The 19,285-nt window shown below is 35.4% G+C and overlaps 1 protein-coding gene across 6 annotated transcripts in view; it reads right to left on the minus strand.

Moving 5' to 3' along the window:
• flncb (filamin C, gamma b (actin binding protein 280)) overlaps nucleotides 1-18,075 on the minus strand; it is a 69,673-nt gene extending 51,598 nt beyond the window's left edge. For 4 of the 6 annotated variants that reach the window (XM_088922971.1, XM_088922970.1, XM_088922969.1 and 1 more), the window contains exon 1: nucleotides 17,420-17,922. In XM_088922971.1, coding sequence (XP_088779097.1) covers nucleotides 17,420-17,789 — 370 coding nt within the window. In that variant the 5' untranslated portion in view covers nucleotides 17,790-17,922. Of the gene's footprint in view, nucleotides 1-17,419; nucleotides 17,924-17,953 lie in introns of those variants that run through there. The other 2 variants (XM_088922968.1, XM_088922972.1) reach the window with 2 other exon arrangements.
• Between the last annotated feature and the right edge of the window lie 1,210 nt (nucleotides 18,076-19,285).

Consider the following 19,285-nt stretch of genomic DNA (forward strand, 5'->3'; position numbering starts at 1 on the left):
TTCAGTACCAAAAAAGGAAATACAATATAATCAATTCATCCTGTAAGTATGCTGTTTTAGAATTCTTTTTTCATCTTGTGACTAAAACCTTTATTAGAACCCTGTTTTTCATCTGAGTGTTCTACACAGAATATGGATAAATACACTTGAAGAAATATAGTGTATACCACAGGTTTTGGATCATAATCAAGGCGAGATTACTGAAAGCTAATCACAGCTCCAAATGGCAAAATGTTATTATAGCAACAGTCAAGTAAATACCAGGTCACAAACCCAGAAGTACAGTATGAGTGTTTGAGATTTATATAACCAAATATTAATAATATTCACTATTTTCAATTGTTCAGCACTCACCTCCATGTTTAAGAATAACTGCTACTGTACTTACAGAACTATAGTATCTTTAACACGTTAGTTCTCTACTGCCAACACATGCACAAGATACGAAAGAGCAATTACTATAAATGAGTCCAATAATGAAATTGATTGTACTGTATACACATTATACTTCCAAAATATTACAAAAAAAGTGGTAGGGCTGAATAAAAGTGTTGAAGAAATTAAAATCCCCTTAATTAAAACCCCTTAATCTAGGAAATTAAGGAACAAAAAATTCTAAAACCATTTCTAAACTTTCTTTTCTGATAAAATGTGGGCAAAGTCTGGCGACACATTTGTAAAACTCACCTGTAATCTTTATTTGTAAACTGAGGTCTAATGGACTTTTGACAAGATGTTATTGTAAGGTTTCTGGAGCCTGACAACCCTTATTTCATTACAAATGTCAGTGTTTTGTAGCTCTAGAAAGAAGTGCAGATTTTTCTCATTATAACTTCTCTGGGATTATCAAAATGAGTACAGTATATTAAATGCACATGAGCACACAAATAGTGAATTAATGTGCAGAAACTATAAGATTTTCCATAGGAGATCATATGGATGTGGTTTTTAATCAGGAATGAATACTGTATATATTACTTTGCATTTTAATGCTTTTTATATATTGTGCTGTACACCAATTAAAAGTTGTGATAATAGGTTAAAGCAACACAAAGTATTCCTTTAGATAATACAAGTCAGAGATGAATTAAGTTCCAAGTAAAAAAAAAAAACAAATTTTGCTCTTTTTACAGAAAATGTAATGGACAGTGTAATATTTTCTGTAAATCCTTTATTATTAAAAAATAAAGTTTAAGAAAATAGGTGATAGCTAAAAGAAATGTAGATTCTTCATCTCAGGGATAGTGGCCATGATAATACTAAAATGCATATCTTAAAGGTCTTTTTTTGCCAACGGTGCTTGTCTGGCAATCTTTAAAAAAATGCCCTTTCCATTCAATGAGGCAACTCCCAACATGATTCTTTAGGCAAATGCAAAGCATAACTCTTTTCCTGTTTTCCTCTTTTTCCCCCAAAGCTATATGTTCCATCCAACAAAAGTGTTACAAAACCTTGAAAAGACAATGTCCCCATTTTACACACACCACAATGACCACTTATGTTTGTTTATGTTGTGGTGAATTTTATCTCCGCTTATATGTTATGACAGGATGTGAAGTTCGCCCCTTGAGGAGGTTTTGTTGTTGTGTTTTGTTGCCAGGGAAAATAAAAACCTATCATTGTGCTTTTTAAGGAAAAAGAATGCCACTTTTTCTTTTCAAACATGTTTAGGATAAAAAAAAACAATTGTATTAATAAAAAAACCACCTGACACAAAAAGAGTCTAGATTCTGATCTTTGTCAGAAAATTAATAAAGGAGTAAAAACGGGCACCTTTGGCATTTAAATAAGATTTGATGGCATCCTAGTGGACTTTTGTTTCATATGGTCTAGGGTCCTTTTACTTCCATTAAAAAGCACAAGAAAGGATAGAAACAGGAAGAGGTCATCTAACCTATTGTCAAGGGGTTGTTATACAGGTAGCTAAATGATCCAAGGATCTCATTGAGCCATTTCTTGAAAGAAGCCTTTAGTGACATGGCTAGTCTCATGCAAATCTGTACTTTTACTGAGACCTTCAAAAGGGATTCAATTACAATTACATTCTAGTGAAAGAGGAAAAGTTCCCAGTGTGTGTAGAGGAATTAACTGCCCATAACAACTCACTGAGAAAGCCTTATAGTGTATAGCAGACACACAGATAAGATTGCAAGTTTTCAAAGGAGGCTAAATAAATTCATACATACTGTATAATACTGTACTGTAAAAGGAACTGGTGGAAATTTGATTCATGTTCACCTGTATAAATGAAAAGCAAATAAACTAGAGGGTCTGAATGGCCTCGTTCAAAGGTTATTCTTCCAGAACTGCAGAAGAAGTTAATTAGTATGCAGATAAAGGGGTGTTCAACCATGAAATCACTGTAGTATAGTGTATTACATTCAACAACCATTAGTAATATTTGGCACTCCTGTTGTATAGCTTCTTATTTGTAACAGCTCTTTTCTGAAACAAGCTAAACATACCCAGAGTGCATAAGGAAGCTGCTTCCTTTCTGAGTTTCCTAAGCTCTTATCTAGCTACAGTCTTTCCAAAAGATAATTTCCGCCCTTTTTAAATCCTTCTTCTCTCAATAACCCCTCCACCTCGGTCTCTGTTTCAGTCCTGGATGGGGGTGAGTATAATTCCATTACCTTATCTCTCCAATAGAATTAGCAGCAAAACAACTGATTAACACTATTCCATCTGAGCTAATTTTTTCCACTGGATTTTTAAAACACAAAGCAAGCATGTCCAAAAAGAAGAAGTTAGCTCTCCAGAATAAAGCTTAGCATTTGTTTCAGAGACCCCCGAGAATTTGTCATATAGCGTGTGGTTATTAAAGGCAAATATTTGTAGATGATTTTTTGTTTTTCATAATAACTACCTTTACTAACTAGTTTTACGAATTTTGTATTCATTGCTCACCAGAAGACTCACACAAGTTTTCCATTTATCCTAAAGATACAAAATCTGTTTTGATGTGAGAGGTTAACCACTTTATACCCCAAAATTAAGAATTACCTTCTAATAAAATAACCATAATCTGGGTTATGAAAACACCATCTCATGTATAAACCTATAAACCTCAATCTATCCAGCATATTAATAAAGAGACAGATGCATAGGTACATAATATTATTCTGATACAAAGTACCATGAAATGACCTTGTCCTCAACAATCCATTTTTTAACCTGTTTATCGAGTACAGGGTCAAGGGAGAGCAGGAGCATAACCAGGAAAGCAACTGGCACAAGGCAGGATACACTCTGGGCGGGATGCCAGTCCATTACAGGGCACACGCAGACACAAACACACAATAACTCACATCAGGGATAATCTAAAGTAGCTAATTAACCTACCAGTATGTCTTTGCACTGCGGGAGGGAATCGGAGCCCCCAGAGGAAACCCATGCAAACACAGAGAAAACATACGGACACTGACCATATACTGTACCAGGTCCAGAATTGCACCGAGGTCCCCAACATTTTGAGGTAGCAATGCTAACCACTGCACCACCATGTTGCCCTTCTAGTGGATCAATAATTTGTCATCATAGTAATATATTTGACAAGAAGACAGTATGTCTTTGGACAAAGGGAAGAAACCAGAGCACCTAGAGGTAACCCACATGAACATGGAATCCCTAAGGATGTTTCTGTTGTTATTTTGATATGATTAGGAAATGTAAACACCGAGTCTGTCTACAGTGATTTCAAATGGAAGGCAAAGAAAAGTTTGCAGTCTAGCAACACTGCTAAACTTACATAAAGGAATTACAGCACAGGCTGTCCCAGAATTTAAAAAAACTCAATGTACTGAACAAGAACAGTGTCTTCACCTCCCTTAACTGTTGGGATAGTATTTGTTCCTGATTTAAATGTACTATGAGTGTACTATTAATGTAGCTAAGAGTGTACAAAAATCATGGAGTTGACATTTTTGGCATTTCTATTTGATTAACACAGATGTTTGAGTCTGCCAGACGATTACATTGAATTATATGTACCAATATCAATAATATGTAATACATTTTTTTACCTCTTTTTATGCTGGAAAGAGAAAACCAAATAAATAACAAGCCTGATCTTCAAGTACAATGTGTAAATATACTTATTTTGTGCCTAGGTTTGGCTAATTTCACAGCAGCATCAGACTAGATGTCAATAAAATTTACAACACATAAAGTGTCTGGAATATTTAGAATTCATTTAATAAATAGTACATAAAGTGAATAAAAGTGATATTATTGCTTTTTAGACTTAAATATTTGTGACAAATATGAATTTTCTCCATGGCATTGCAGTATAATGTGTATAATCTGATCAACACTGAACAGGTGATAATCTTGGTTCAAACTTCCAAATAAGGATACAAAAGTCTGTCTTGTACTGAATCTCTTGAGAACTGACAAATGTTCTGTTCGCTGTGTCAGGCATTGTGGCCTTTAATGACCACACAACAGACATCACAGCATAGACAGAAGACCCAACCAGATGACAAGACAGACATTCCACAGACACACTCCATGGGACACACCGATGAGCAAAGCAGCTGGATAAATGTCGAAACTGTAATTTAAGATCCACAGTGGGAACTATAAAACCGTGGAAGTTGTCTCTGTTGCTCTAAAAGCTAAGTTATTTCCTGCACATAATATGTTACAAAGATATTCTATGACCCGTCACCTGTAGCATGCACACTTTGAAAGTTGCAAAAAAATATGAATAAAAGATTACAATTATAATTAATTGTATTGTAGATCTCTAGGCTGAGCCAATTAAATTGCAATCCATGTTCTCTCAGTAGAGCAAAAGTACAACAAGTCCTTATGTAACTGAACTAATTCAGCATTCCAAAATGTTGTCTTTGGAAACCCATGGTAAAACATTTGAAAGGTGCAATACATTTGTTAATGTCAGCCCAATCTGTATACACCCTCCCAAAAAGTTCTCAGAAGATGTTTCACATCACAGTACACAAAGTATGATTTCCTTTTGAAACTCGGCATCATAAGATCATACTGTACTCACATTTTCATCCAGTGGGATTTAAATGAATTTGTTCCAATCCCACAAAAATGAAAAACCAACAAATACATTTTTTCAGAACACTAAAAATAATCCCTTTTCAATATTTGTTGATGCTCTAAAGACCCCAAATATACCAAATATATGTATAATGCCAGTAATGTACAGTATTTTCCTTCTGCAATATTACTTTTCTTTCACTTATTATAAACTACACTTTCATACTTATGATTCATCTGCAATACTTACCTTAGATTACATTGTTTCAGTTATTATATTCTGTGGAATGTGTTATACAACAGAATTTTTTAAGGCAATTTTTTTTCCAATTTGTTGATTGTCTTAAATAATGTATGTCATCCTGAATAAGGATGTGGCAAAAGGAAGCCCTGGTAACTACCTCAGAGAGCATACCAAGACAGTCTGTCATATATAAAACTGAAAGAAAAATGTCATTGACCATTCGGGCAGATTATTTGGTTTCCAAAAGCAGTAGTTGTTTCATTAGAATCTGGAATACATCACTGCAAGAGAAAAACAGCACAACGTCTAAAGTGAATCTCATTTCCTTTAATTAATATAACTTTATCTGGGTTTTATTTGTTTGTTTTTTTCTCTGTCAACATTTAGAATGCACTCGAAGTCTGTTCCTTTATCATTTCCTCAGCTGCTGTCCAGTTGTTCCTTAGACACCTTGTAGAAACAAAGAAATAAGCCAGTGACTCCAGCCTGACTGAAAATAGACAACAGCAACTGTGCTCCCTGCCCCCCGCTCCCTCCCTCACACTTTCTCTATCAGCAGATGGCTGAGAAAAGCTGCCACCCCGCCAGTGATCTGACAAACACAAAGCCTTTACCAGGCTCTAAATAACTTTCAATGAAGGCTGAATGGCCTGTGAACTTATATACCGGCAGCAACTGAAACAACTGAAGCAAAGAAAAACAGCAAATACTGTAGATGGATAGAATTCAAAATGTGCAGTTTGTGTTAGTTTTGCTTGTACTTTCCTCACCTTCACCATAAATGGTGTTCAATGGAAAATACATAAAGAGTACAAGGAGCTTGTTTATTTTTTTTACATTTGAATAAGGTCTTCAGAGTCAACATGTTATTCATTCATTTCCAATAAGGCTTACTATCTCTTTCTTCCTTCCTACCTTCCTATCTACAGTATATAAAATGATTCCCTTAGGGATTTATTGCAAAATCATGTGTAACATTATAAATATTGAATATGTCAATTTAATACTCTCAGGAGAATTACTTTAACTGTAAAATGTTTAAACTTTTACACTAGTTCATATTTTCTTCAAGATTCAATCTTTTCTTTCTACACAAACATTTCATACTGTTGCTATACAGTAGGTCCTATTTGTTATAATGAGGTAATTATAAAGAATTAGAATTAGAATTCAAGGCACATTGCATAACGAAAACAGAAAGAGACTACAGAGTCTATTGCTTGACACACTATCTCAGCAAGCAGTTCTAAACACCACGCCTGGTCTATTGGACAGGATGCAATGCCAGATATTATGAATAGAGAACAGTCATGGACGTTGGGCCAGCAATGTGACAGTCAGCAGATAGAAACCCCTGGAATGAACCCACGTTAAGCTTATTAAAAGTGTTGGCTAACTCTGTAATACACTGCATAGCCTCTGGCTTTTTAAGTATTTTTTTTATGAAGAAGCTCTCTTAGTGTTCAAAGACCACATTCTTGCACAGACAAGATACAATACAAAAATACAACTTTGTCTAGGAATGCTTAAGAACTGCAACCAGTAGACACTTCTGCCTTGATTCATGACATTTTCCTATAGTTGTATTTAGAAACATTGGGTACATTTTAATTATTATATGGTTTAATTAACTTTACATCCAGTAATACAGCTTGCATCTGAAAGGAGGGAACCTTGCTTTTGAAGACTTGTAATCAAGACTTGTGATCAGTTACAATTTTTTTGTGAAAATGTATTTTCATGCATACAATTTAAAATAATTTTAAAAACCAATTAATCCAATGATCTATATAATAGACATTAAGTAGTACATTGCTAATGGCAACATACATACATGGCAAATCTCACAATGAGCATTCATTTGTTTTTTCTCAAGTGGAACACATTTACCACATCAAAAGAACATTTCAAATCAAACTCTAAAATACTGTAAAAACATCGAGATAAGGATGAGAATAATGTATATAAAGTTGCAGTGTGAATTGTGTATTATTCAGTATTTATTAAATCAGGTAAAATAGAGAAATATGAAAAATAAAATAGTTAACATTGCACAGTCTATCTGCTTCTATCTCAATAAACATAATTGTTCCTCTCACAGCACAGAAGCATATACTGTAGGTGGATTGGGCAACACTTCTGTCATTTAATGAGTCAACAAATTATTATTTTACTGACCAACTACCAGTATTTTGAGCAAAACATCTGTCCGTAACTGATGTGTGAAGAATAAGAACCTGGAAGTGGACTGTTCAGGCACTCAGCCCTGTGGTTATAGTCTGACACCAGAGTCAGTGTTAAATGGCTTGAAATCGTATTTAAGCTTGATAAGCCTGGGAAATATTCTAGAGATGTTATCAGTAATGTTCTTCTATACTGATGAAGACTTGAAGAAACACAATTCTCTTTTTTTCTGAAATAAAATATCTCAAAGGGATACAGTATTGTAATTCCACCATAAAGTAACCATCTAAATCACAATTGAAAAGAGAAAGGCTGTCCCTGTCTATCAGTGCTGGATCTACAGAAGAGTGCTAATGACATCATTGTTACAACTGCTGACAACCAGCTGGGCTGCACATATCCCCGAAAATGGTATGGCCTTCTTTCATGTTTCTTCAGACACATGGCTTCCCTCACTAAGGCTTGGCTTTGAATCAAAGGTCTTACATGGAGTTAAAAGCTGGCTAACTTTTCAGGCAAGAGTGTAAACATTCACAGTTTCCCCAGGTTTCAGTACCGTGTCTGTGAAAGAATGCAATTACTGTAACTCATTCAGATCTCAAAAAGACATTTTTCTTTTTTTTTGTTCATCTCAACTAAGTGTGAGTTTAAAACCCAGCCTTTTTACTGTAACAGCTCCGTAGATTACCAAAAAGGAATGGCTTTGATTTATGTCATCATTCCCTTTGTGAGGGAGCCAGATGTTAAGCACAAGCTAATAAGAAAATAATGCTCGCAGTGCCATGTGCAACTCAGAGAATGTTATCCAATTTTCCCAAAGCAGTCAGAGACCACTATGTGATACATAAGTTAGTAAGGAACAAAATAGATTAATAAAATCAGGAAAATGGAGCTCTTATTCAAATATTTGTATTCAAATATGATAGGGGATAACTGTATAGTACAGTAGGTATCACAAAGTATTAGGATCTTAAACTCCAAAAGATTTTTAAACAGGGCTCTCTGGGATAAAGTCTGGATTGAAAGGAGATCTAAAAAACTGGATAAATAGTAGTGTTAAGCTCATTTGTTCTGCACAAGCCTGTAATCCACAACTAACCAGGAATTATAGAAGTGATACTGTATACTGTACAATATACTGCATACATACATTTCACCATCACCACTTACTCGTGACACTTAACATAGAACAACCATACCTTATAGGTAACTATGGTAAGTAATAAAATTAAATGACAAAGAAGATAATGACTAGCCTGAAGTCAGCTCACAATTTCACATGTACAAGCTTTTCAGGGAGGCTTGTAACAATAATAAAAACTAAAATATAAATCCATGAGTAAAAAAACACATTCCCTTAAAGAAAAAGATTTTAATACCATAGGCCTGAAAAACTTATTCTAGCAGATACTACCTAGGCTGAAGGAAACATACAATTAATAACATTTTCTGGTATTCTTAGGTACACTAATAGAATTTCTATACCCAACGTATAAAATAGATGTTTTATTTTTTAGCTATTTTAAATTTAATAGCTTTGATTATATTAGAATGAAAAAATACTTTGTGTTCAATCAAGTGATATAAAAAGAGCACAGTTGTCTGTAAATTAATTTCTTTAAACAAATACAACAGTTTTGAATTTGCTATCCATAATGCTATTGCGATTTTGGAAGAGACTATTAAATCATAAATTAAATAAAATGAAATGAGACATTTCTGTCTTCAGAATATTTATTAATAAGGATCTGTAGTACGTAGTCTATTCCATTATTTGCCACAGGGCCATAATGCATTGGTCTCAAGAATGAAAAAGTGTTCAACTTCTGCAAAAGACTGCCAACACTAGTGAAAACACAAAACCACTGGAACTGATCCAGATTGAGCTCTTTTCTTTGGTCTGGCTGTATACTGACCAGGGGGAAATATTGAGAATATCTGGCAAACAGGATGAAAAACAGGAACTCCCCCTAGAATAATGTGAACTTAGCTGCTGAACCCATTCCTTTGGGGAGTCTATTAAAAAATACCAAATTAAACTCTACAAAATGTAATTTTGTACTCAATAGAATATACTGTAGGCCTACAGCAAGACATGTATTTTAGAAGAACAGAGAAGCTGGAATGGAGATACTGTATACTGTATATCTACTCAAATCAAGAACAATTAGATACATAAGAACTACGTACTCTGGCATTCAGACCCTAAGATGATAATAAAAGCTGTCCTTTATGTTACTGAATGTCATGAATAACATTAATACATAAGGACATTCAGCTTTTACACTGAAAGTTTTTTTCAGGGCAGAATTGGACAGAAGGTGCAACCAGAAAGTGAAAGGCTAGCTGATGTCTTCACATACTGTACAGTATGTTCCTGTACTCAAAACAAAACTATACTGCTGGATGCACTGTAAGACTGAAACACACCACTGCAGAGAGATAAAGTCCATTCAGAAAGATTACGCTTCCATTTGGTTGCTCTTAACAAAGAATTCTAACTGTTAATTTGGTCTCAGGGCCATTTTGTCTAGCTTCTTAAGATTAGAAAAAGTTTCTTCATTCATTACGTTTCTTTGAAAAGGTACTGTATAATAATTTCATTTTCACTCTCCACACAAAGCCATGTATTATCTTATAGAGCATATGAGGTCTTTGTGTTTGTTGTGTACTTCATATAAAATAGTCAAATGAATTAAACTGTTAGTTGTTCTATCATCATCCCAATTCTTGGAAGTGAAACAAAATATTTACTCTAATAAGACTTTAAAAAACAAACAATTGTCCATGTTCATGGGAAAATAAATCTCGAAGAATACTTCTACCCTATCCTGAAATATCTACATGGCCAAACTCATTGATGATATATTTACAGTATCTCTGACAAGTAGTCTCTGATAAGAAAGTAGAATCTATGCTGCTAAGGTTTTTATTAATTGTTAGAAATTCAAACATGTTCCTATAGTACATTAGGCCAGATTGCATTAGAAAGCAAAGTGTAATATAACTTATAATAACAGCACTGTAGCACTATAGAATTTGTATCTAAGATAAATATTTTAGCACTTTGAAATCATTGTCTCAAACCTTATTCAACTGCTACCAAAAGTCTTCAAATTAAAGGCTTAATGTATAAAACTCATAACTAATGTATTTTAAGGGAAACAAAACTAAACACACAAGAATATAGATTAATTTTGTGCCAACTACTTTAATCATGAAGAGAAAAGGCAAAATAGCAAAAGATATTTTAAAAACTATGCTTTGAAATTAGTGATACAGTAGGTCCAAATTTGAAGTAATTAATTAATTTTAAAAAAGTATTAAAACAACATTACAGCTTTTTGATATGTCCAGGGGTACACTTTCGTAATCAGTGTAATGCCTGTTTGCTGACATTTTGTTTACTTTATTCCTAGAATGAGAGCACTGGCTTGAAACGCACATTCTTACGTGCTTACTGCATCACTAGCACATGGTAACAATTAGAGATCATGTTGCAGAGTATTCTGTATCATTCTCCAAAATCCAATAAAAAAGAAAACAAGAACAACATAAGCCAGAAAATTGTTATCCAAGCAAAACTATTTAAATAATGAAACACCTACAGTATCATGTCTCTTAGGAACCTCAGGATTGATTAAGTGTTTACTATTATCAGACAAAACTCAAAAATCACTGCACAAGGCATGATTTTACCCTTGGCAGGCAATGTTTTTGGTTAATGTTGCAACAACAGCCATGAACATAAGAACATAAGAAAGGTCAAAAACAAGAGGTGGCCATTTGACCCCTCTAGCCTATTGGGTAGAAAAGGCAGCTTATTGATCCAAGGATCTCATTAAGCCATTTCTTGAATGAAGCTTAGTATCAGCTTCAACGTCAAGGCTGGTCGCTTTTTCTGCATACTCTCACAAGCCAAGCACTGTACTGTACGTCAAGCAAATTTATTAGTTAACCCTCTTCTCAAACAGCACATATAAGAGCATTTAACCTTGAAAACCAATTATATTCTAAGGTGTCTAAAGCCAGGAAATCGTGGAACAAATAGTGTATATGACAGTGGAAAGTCACTTGCCTTTTGTTGTTAGTGAACTTGTGGTAAATGCAGTACAGTATATTGTGATGGGATGACTCTCCATTCCTGCTTAGCACTTTTCATTTAAATTGATTTGTGATAGAGCTTTTTGCATTATGTGCATTATACAGTGCGTTATGCTGAGCTCACTGCTGTTGGCCTCATGTTTGAGCAGGGTCACATCTGTTTTTTTCAGCTGCTATCATTACTGTGATGGATTACTTCAAAATATGGTGCTCGCATGGCTCTAATTTTTATATAAAGGACAATTCATTGTACTGTACATCCGGATACACATCTTCCAACATCTCTACAAAAATAAGAAGATGCAAGTACTCAAATGTGAGTCATAGAACCTGAAATGCCCTGTGTTAGTAAAGGATTCTACTTCCAAGGCATCTGTATTCAAATCCATTAGCTAGTTATGTACTATATAACTCTATACATCCATACTCCATTTACCTCATTGTTTCTAAGTATTCAGAAAATAACTTTGGATTTAACTGAAATATTATATTTTTTTCATTTATTTTAATGTACTGAAATTTGTGTGTTCAGCAAGAGTGTAAAAGGCCAGGATTAACATTATTTCACACATAATGTGAAGTAGTCATTTAAATTCCCTCTTGGAATCTTCCCTTTATCACAGCTGTTTTGAAATAAAATTACATCAAAAACGTAAAAGGTCAACTGTAAAAAAATTGACACCTAAAGAAGGCTTAACAAATGTTGTTTCTTCTTTCTATGTCTCAGCATGAAATTAACCTTTACTTGTTCCTTTGCAGCCAGTGCACTCTGATGCAGCTCCACGCTCAAAATTCATGAAAATGTTGTATTTCTATTTTGTTGTCCCTGCTTCTTGTAAGTGAATCTATATTCTTCTTACTGATTATCTGTCAGTTCACAATGACAGCCACAAATACTTTTCAGCAGTCTGCAAGTCATAGTGTAAAAAGATTTCTTTAAAAAAACATGCCCCATAAGCCCCAGTGGCAGTCACACTGTTGTCTCGCTGAACTGCAAGCTATTTTAAGCACCTGTTACTGGAAAGAGCCCAGAACCAGCTGTCTTTCTATCAATCACTTATTTTGAAGCTAAAAGGAAGCCCCACCAACATCTAATAACCAACTGTCATTCATTCACACCACAGACCTCCTTGCAAGCTCCTTCTGACCCATCTAGAACTCTCCAATACCTTTGGGTTTTTTTTTGGGGGGGGCAACTCTAAATCAAACTTAAACTTTTTGTGAATTTCTTGTTAAATGTTTATAGGTTAAGCATTTACACTACTTTCCAGCATCAAAGATTATAAAGAGGAAATATCACACTCATGTTTTTCACTGTCTTAAAAGTTGGTGAGATTCCCCAGTGGCAGAACAATGATGGTTTCTGCAATGTAAGGAATTTTCAATAAAATGTGTGATTAAATGTAAATGCAATACAAAAATAAGCAGGGGTTCTGTGAGGTTATTAAGGCATACTCACCTCATGACTCAGGCAGAATGGAACATTAAGACAGGTGCGGAAAGCAGGATCTCCTGACCAATGCCAAGCCTTAATCATGTTAACGATCATCTTACAGCAAGAAAGTATTGACACGCTTCCGGGCATGCCTTTCTAGGGGTTTCTAGTTATGCCACGAGGCCAGGGCATGTGAAATCTGACACTTGTACCTCAGAAAGAAGAGCTACCCTTCTCGAAAGATCCTTCTCAACTGCAATGTCATTCAATTCTGCACCTTTCTACTACGTGTCTACGAATCCATTTGCTCATTCTCTCACTCAGAGACTGCTGCATGCACAGACTGCTAAAGACCTCAGCTGTTTCTTGCTTAAACCCAGCAGCTGGGATTCTTTGGCAGAAACAGGCACAGACAGAAACTGATCAGTTCAGAGCTTGGGGTCCAAAAACTAATGTGAGTATGAGTGGTAAGGGTGTATGTGTGTGTCTTGGTTAAGTGCTCTCATTAGAGGAGTTCTGTGGAAATTCAAGTTACTTGTCACATTCTTAGATGGAATATTAGGAATAGTTATTAAAGCTTTTCCTAACTCCAATGTTCCAAAATGATCTCAACCCACATTGTAAAACTTTCCACTGACTTCCCTGTTCTTTGTCTCTAGAGTAAAAAAGAATTTATTGCTACAACAAAAGCCAGATCCCTACAAGCAGTCAACCTTTATTACTTTAGAACTAGTGGTTAAATATCCTTACAATATGAGCAAGCTGCTTAACCTGGTTAAGGCTGTACCAAATCTGTATCAAGCCAGAGCTAGCTGACCCCGCAAGGGTACAAGGAATAACAGTGCCAGTCTATTGCAGGGTATCAGTTAATGAAGCAGTTCAGACCAGACAATCAGACTGAGACAGCATGTCTTTAGGAGGTAGATGAAAGCCAAAGCACCTGGAAAGAGCCCATGTGAACAGAGGGAGAACATGTATATGCCTCACAAGCACAAGCCCAAGGTCATAATTGAACCCAGGACCCTCCACGCCACCTTACAGTCTTGGGTTTAGACATGAACATGACATTATCCTTCCAGCTTGCTTCAGTATGTGACAAAGCCAAACATTGGTTAAAGAAATCACATATCAGTGACCTTGATATCAAACCCCAACCTTTTAACTAGACAGGCCAAATTAAATCATTTACACATGCACTTCTATACAGTACATGCATCCTAACATGTCCCTAATTGATGTCTTGGTACTGTTAGGAATTGTCAAAGACAGGAGATACTAAACCAATAATCGTTTTTGGTGTTATAAATAGAAATGCCTCTACGGTGTTTTTAAAGGTCTACAGTTTCACTCTGCAAAAAAAAAGTAATGTACTAATAGGAAAAAGAAAACCAATATTGTCTTTTCAGCTATTTATCACTGACATTTTCAAGGTCAGTATACATTAGACCTACACCAGAAATGATCACCTAGAATTATAATTTATTTTAGAAGCATGTTAATTTATCTAAAGATATAACTCAACCTTAACAGAAAAAATATTCACGCTCTTCTGAGGAAACAGAAAACTACAGCCTATTTTTATTAAAGAAAGATTGGGTTACTGAACTAAAGCTCCTTTCCAACAGTGATAGAAATAGTATAGTACTAATGCTATTTTCAATGAACTTGTATTATGGCTCCGGTGAAGACTCTTTAACTGCAAAGTCCTGAAAACTACGATAATGGTCCATTTTATTTGCAATGAAGCACAAGAAAAGTTTAATCGGTTCAATTTTCAGAAGTATCTGGATCTAAAACCACATTTTCTTACAGATTCCTTAAAAATCTCTACTGGGCACAGAATAAAAAAATGAATTCAAAAGTCTAAACCTCAACTGAAAATGTTTTTTAAAAACACAAAACATTCTACTAAACTTTAGTTTGAGACCATTAAGAAAAGGAAAAAGGAAATCTATAGTTTCTTTTTATACTGAAATTTTCCACAGGCACTTCAATGTTGTAACATAGTCACACACTTTACAGCTGACCTAACACAACTACAAAGTTTTGTTATTGGAAAACTAAAGCTTATAGTTTAACTAAAGCTTTTAGCTTTTAGGTCCTGGGCTTCAAAACAGCGTGATATCCATTAAGCAAAGGCACACAAATTATACTATGTGTTTCGTACAGTACAAATATATTGCATACTATAATCGATTGCAGAGCACATAACAAACTGTACTATAGCCACCTATCCATTTTTAATAACAACTTTGTCCAGTACAGCATCACAGTGAGCCAAAGCCTAACCCAGGGTGAACAGCAGAATTAACTTTGGAAAGGACGCAAGTTCACCACAGGGAACACACATGCATTTAACTTAGAGAGGCCACACAACCTAGACGGCATGTCTGTGAACTGGGGAAGGAAACTGGAGCTCCTGGAGAAAGTCTGTGTGGCTAGAACATGCAAACTCCCTGCGGAAGGTGCTGCAGACTAGAATCAAACTTTGCCCCCAAGACATGTGAGGCAGTTAGCAGTGTTGCTTAACCACCAAGTTGCTACATAGTTTCATTTTGCTTTAAAGTGCAGCTTTAATTGTTGAAAGGTTCTGTCTGCCTTTTCTTCTCCACTGATGAACATTTAGTATGTCCAATAAAATTGATGTAATTTAATTACTTAACAGGTTTAACATTAAGTGCACGTGCACAATGAAAGACTTTACGATAAATTGTGCCGAACGAAAAATTGAAAAATACAACTTTGACCTAAGAGATTCCTGTTTTGGTTTCAGTTCAAATTCCACAAAACCAACATTTCTACGGACAAGTGTCATTAACGACCAGCTTAAACGTTAACAGAAAACACCCGATTTAATTATATTTTTCTGAACTACACATTCTTTTTTCTTCTCTTTATTGCCACGTACTGTATAAGGGTTTTTTTTCTACAGCATATTATGTAGCAGATGATATACAGAAAATGTCAGAAGTTAGCAATATATCCAAGCTGGAATAAGAAAATTGTAATTTTCTTATTGAATTGTATTCGTTCGTGATCTCAGTAAAAATCACAAAAAAATGACTAACTAAAACTGTCAAAAGGGGATCCGAACAAGACTTGAAACAAAGAACATCTTTATTGGCTGCAAAGGCTACAGTTATTTTTCACAGGAGATGCCGGTGACTATTCTACGAATATTTATACTTTGTCCATTAACAAATTGTTAGAAAATTGTATTCAAATAAAAAAGCTACCAAAAGACAAAAAAATAACTTTTGGTGGAAAAAACGAGTACCCAAGCATGCTTCTAAGGCGAAAGGAACCGTTCTGCTTATGAAAGGAAACATGTTAATAGTTTACCTTTTATATTACTTTTCCTATACTGTGTGCAAAACAATGGCAAGTTGTCCATAATTAATAAAATAATCCATTCAAATTGAGGGTGTGATAACTACGTAAAAGGGCCACAAAAACACACTTACAAAAAATGAAAACCTTTATCTTACAGTAAATTCCAAACTGCTGGAATTTAATACCTCAATAATATATAAAGCAACAACAGCCTAAATACCAACATAATTTGTTTCTGCATTTTCTAAAGTACCCGCCGTCTAAAACAAAATAATAATTTTACTTTTGTGTCTAACATAATTGGATGCATGTTGAGCATTTTTAATGTTTCTGAAAAGTTTTCAAATCCTCAGTCGCAAATCTTCCACAGTTTCTCACAGGGTTAACTCAAGGTTAACGTTTAGCAAATGAAGTATATCCCCCCTAAAATAATAAGCTGTAGTAATTAATAAGCTGATAAAACTAAAGAATAAATGACAAAATATTTTGGTCACATTTTAACTTTATACATAAACGACACAGATACTGTTTTATAAAACTAAGGTGTTATCAGAAGATAACATTTGCTTTATAATTTCTTTATGAAGTTTTCATACGACAGGGCATGCTATGTAATCTGTTATACAGTAATATTTCAGTGAATTAAAAAATGTTCATGTATTTGCATTATATCCACAGTGTATAGAAGTTTTGATTTAATGCCACTTTACTAATACATTAATTACGTCAAAAGCGAGTGGAATGTTTCGAGGTGGTGCGATGTTAATGCACGTACTGTAACTGCATCAACTTTGTTTTAATGAGCATGTCAATCTTGGCTTTTAAAATGCGCTATTACAATTAAATGAGTACGTTATTAAATGAGCCTCTTGATATTGATTTGAACATTTAAACTAAATGTATCTCTTAAAATAAATAGTGGGTGTGTTAAGGACAAACACATTTCCAATGAAGAAATCAAATTGTATTCTATGACTCAAGGACGCCCTCTAACTCTCTTCCATTGTAACTTTCCCGCAGGAACAAAAATGTCAACTTTCTTTTGTGTGAACTCTGCAAACCAAAGCGGTTTTACCGAAACTTCGGGAAAGTGACTACATATCGCTTACCTATAGATACCAGCTTGATGTGTTCTCTGTCTAGGAATTCCAGTGCCACCGAGACATTTTCCAGTTTCATCTGCCTGAAGTTGGGTCTGGAGTGGTATTTTCTGTACATTTTCTTTTGACTTAAAACCTCCAGCAGACCGATAAGTTTCAGCCCATCGCTGAGATCTTTCTGTAGATCGTTGATCCTTTTGTTGACACATTTCAGGTGCTCGTTGCACCACCTGGTGAAGGTGTTCTGCTGGATTTTCTTCCAGGGTGCATCCTCGGCCAGGTCCTTTTCTGTGGCGGGCATCTCCTCCTGCTCTTCCCCGTTGTTGGTGCCCTGGTAGTACTGAGGCTGCTGCTCGTAGTAAGTATTATTGCTCATCATGGTTTCGGTCTCCGTGACCCCTTTTTATACCGCAATCAATGAGGCCAGTGTGAAATCTACTGCACGCAGGGGAGAAACGGGAGAAAAAAAAGGTTTGGCAGGGCAGTGCCAGGCGCGCGCGCTGTGAAAAGTTCCAAAAACTAGTTTTTTTTTTTCAGACCTACTTGTTAAAATGGTTGGGCTTGTCAAACCAAGCAGAACTGTCAGCAGAATGATAAATTAAGGAATCCGGTTTTCGTTTGGAAGGCAGGCAGTCCCCCTTTTTAATTGGCAATATTGTGAGAAATGTGTTAGCTAGTTCTTAATAGACACTATAGATTAGAGCAGGAGTATATTAAAAAGAAGAAGAAGAAAGCTGCTCCTGGCGAGGAGTATTAAGAAATCAGCAGAGCTGCGTTAAGAGAAGCTTGTTAACTGTGTGACTAAATGGAGGAACAGACAGGACAGGGGTTTAAAAAGATCTGAGACCCCTTTACAACGTCAGAGGGAAGGATTCTCCGGAATGTCTCTGCCATGACCATATACAACTAAAGGATGGGTATTTTTCTAATCCTACGGAGATAATAATATGTAACAGGATTGGACACTAAGGATAGCAGGGGCAATGATTGGCTAGCCCCCATGTGCCGCCGCGGTAGTGACAACTAACTTTATTTTTAGCCGCTCCAAATCAGGATTTCGGGGGCTGGCTGGAGTTTTTTTTGGTTGTGACAGTTAGTGTGTAAGTGAGTGGGTGGTCATCAAAGGTTTATAATTGAGCTAGGAAAGGAAAATGACGGCTAGGTACACTGCGAAACCTACTGTATTTAATGTTATAGGTTGTGTTTGCTCATATATCATGTATTTTGTGTAGGGCTTGACGTCTACTTAACTGTGCTCACAAGTCTACATTACAAGGTCGTTTATTATTAGTGTCTCTCTGCGGAGTAAGTCACATAAATTAAGACGAGTAGATACCCAGCAGCTGAGTTGGACTCATATTCTATTCTTGACTAAGGGAAGGATAACACAGGAGAGACCACTTCTCAACAGGTTGTCTCGACCTCCCTTTCTTTTTAACATTAGGTATGAGGTCATACCTCGTCTTTACAGCAGGGTTTCTCCAATTATTAAACTATGACGTTAGCACAATACATAGGCCCGCAGCTATGTGTCGCCTCATAGTGAAAAATGTCTCTTTAATAAACAAAGATGGGATCTGACAAGTTTTTCTGGCGAATTACTACTGTTGTATGTTCTTTCACTTGATGTCTCGGCAATTTCTAAAGAGAAAGGTCATGAGATTTTTATTGAGCGTGAGTAAGAACCACAAAAAAATCTTACTATAATACATGTATAATACATTTCAAATGGTGTACTCCTGATACAGCCAGTGTAATTATTAGAACATTTGAAAGGCATGCCCATGAAAGCATACAGCATCATAGTTTAACTAACGTGAGAGTCTGAATCAAAAGGTGGATTTACGAATCGTGTTAGAATATACTTATCTTATT

The sequence above is a fragment of the Atractosteus spatula genome, chromosome 8, assembly GCF_055471065.1.
Source record: "Atractosteus spatula isolate fAtrSpa1 chromosome 8, fAtrSpa1.hap1, whole genome shotgun sequence".
Taxonomy (NCBI): domain Eukaryota; kingdom Metazoa; phylum Chordata; class Actinopteri; order Semionotiformes; family Lepisosteidae; genus Atractosteus; species Atractosteus spatula.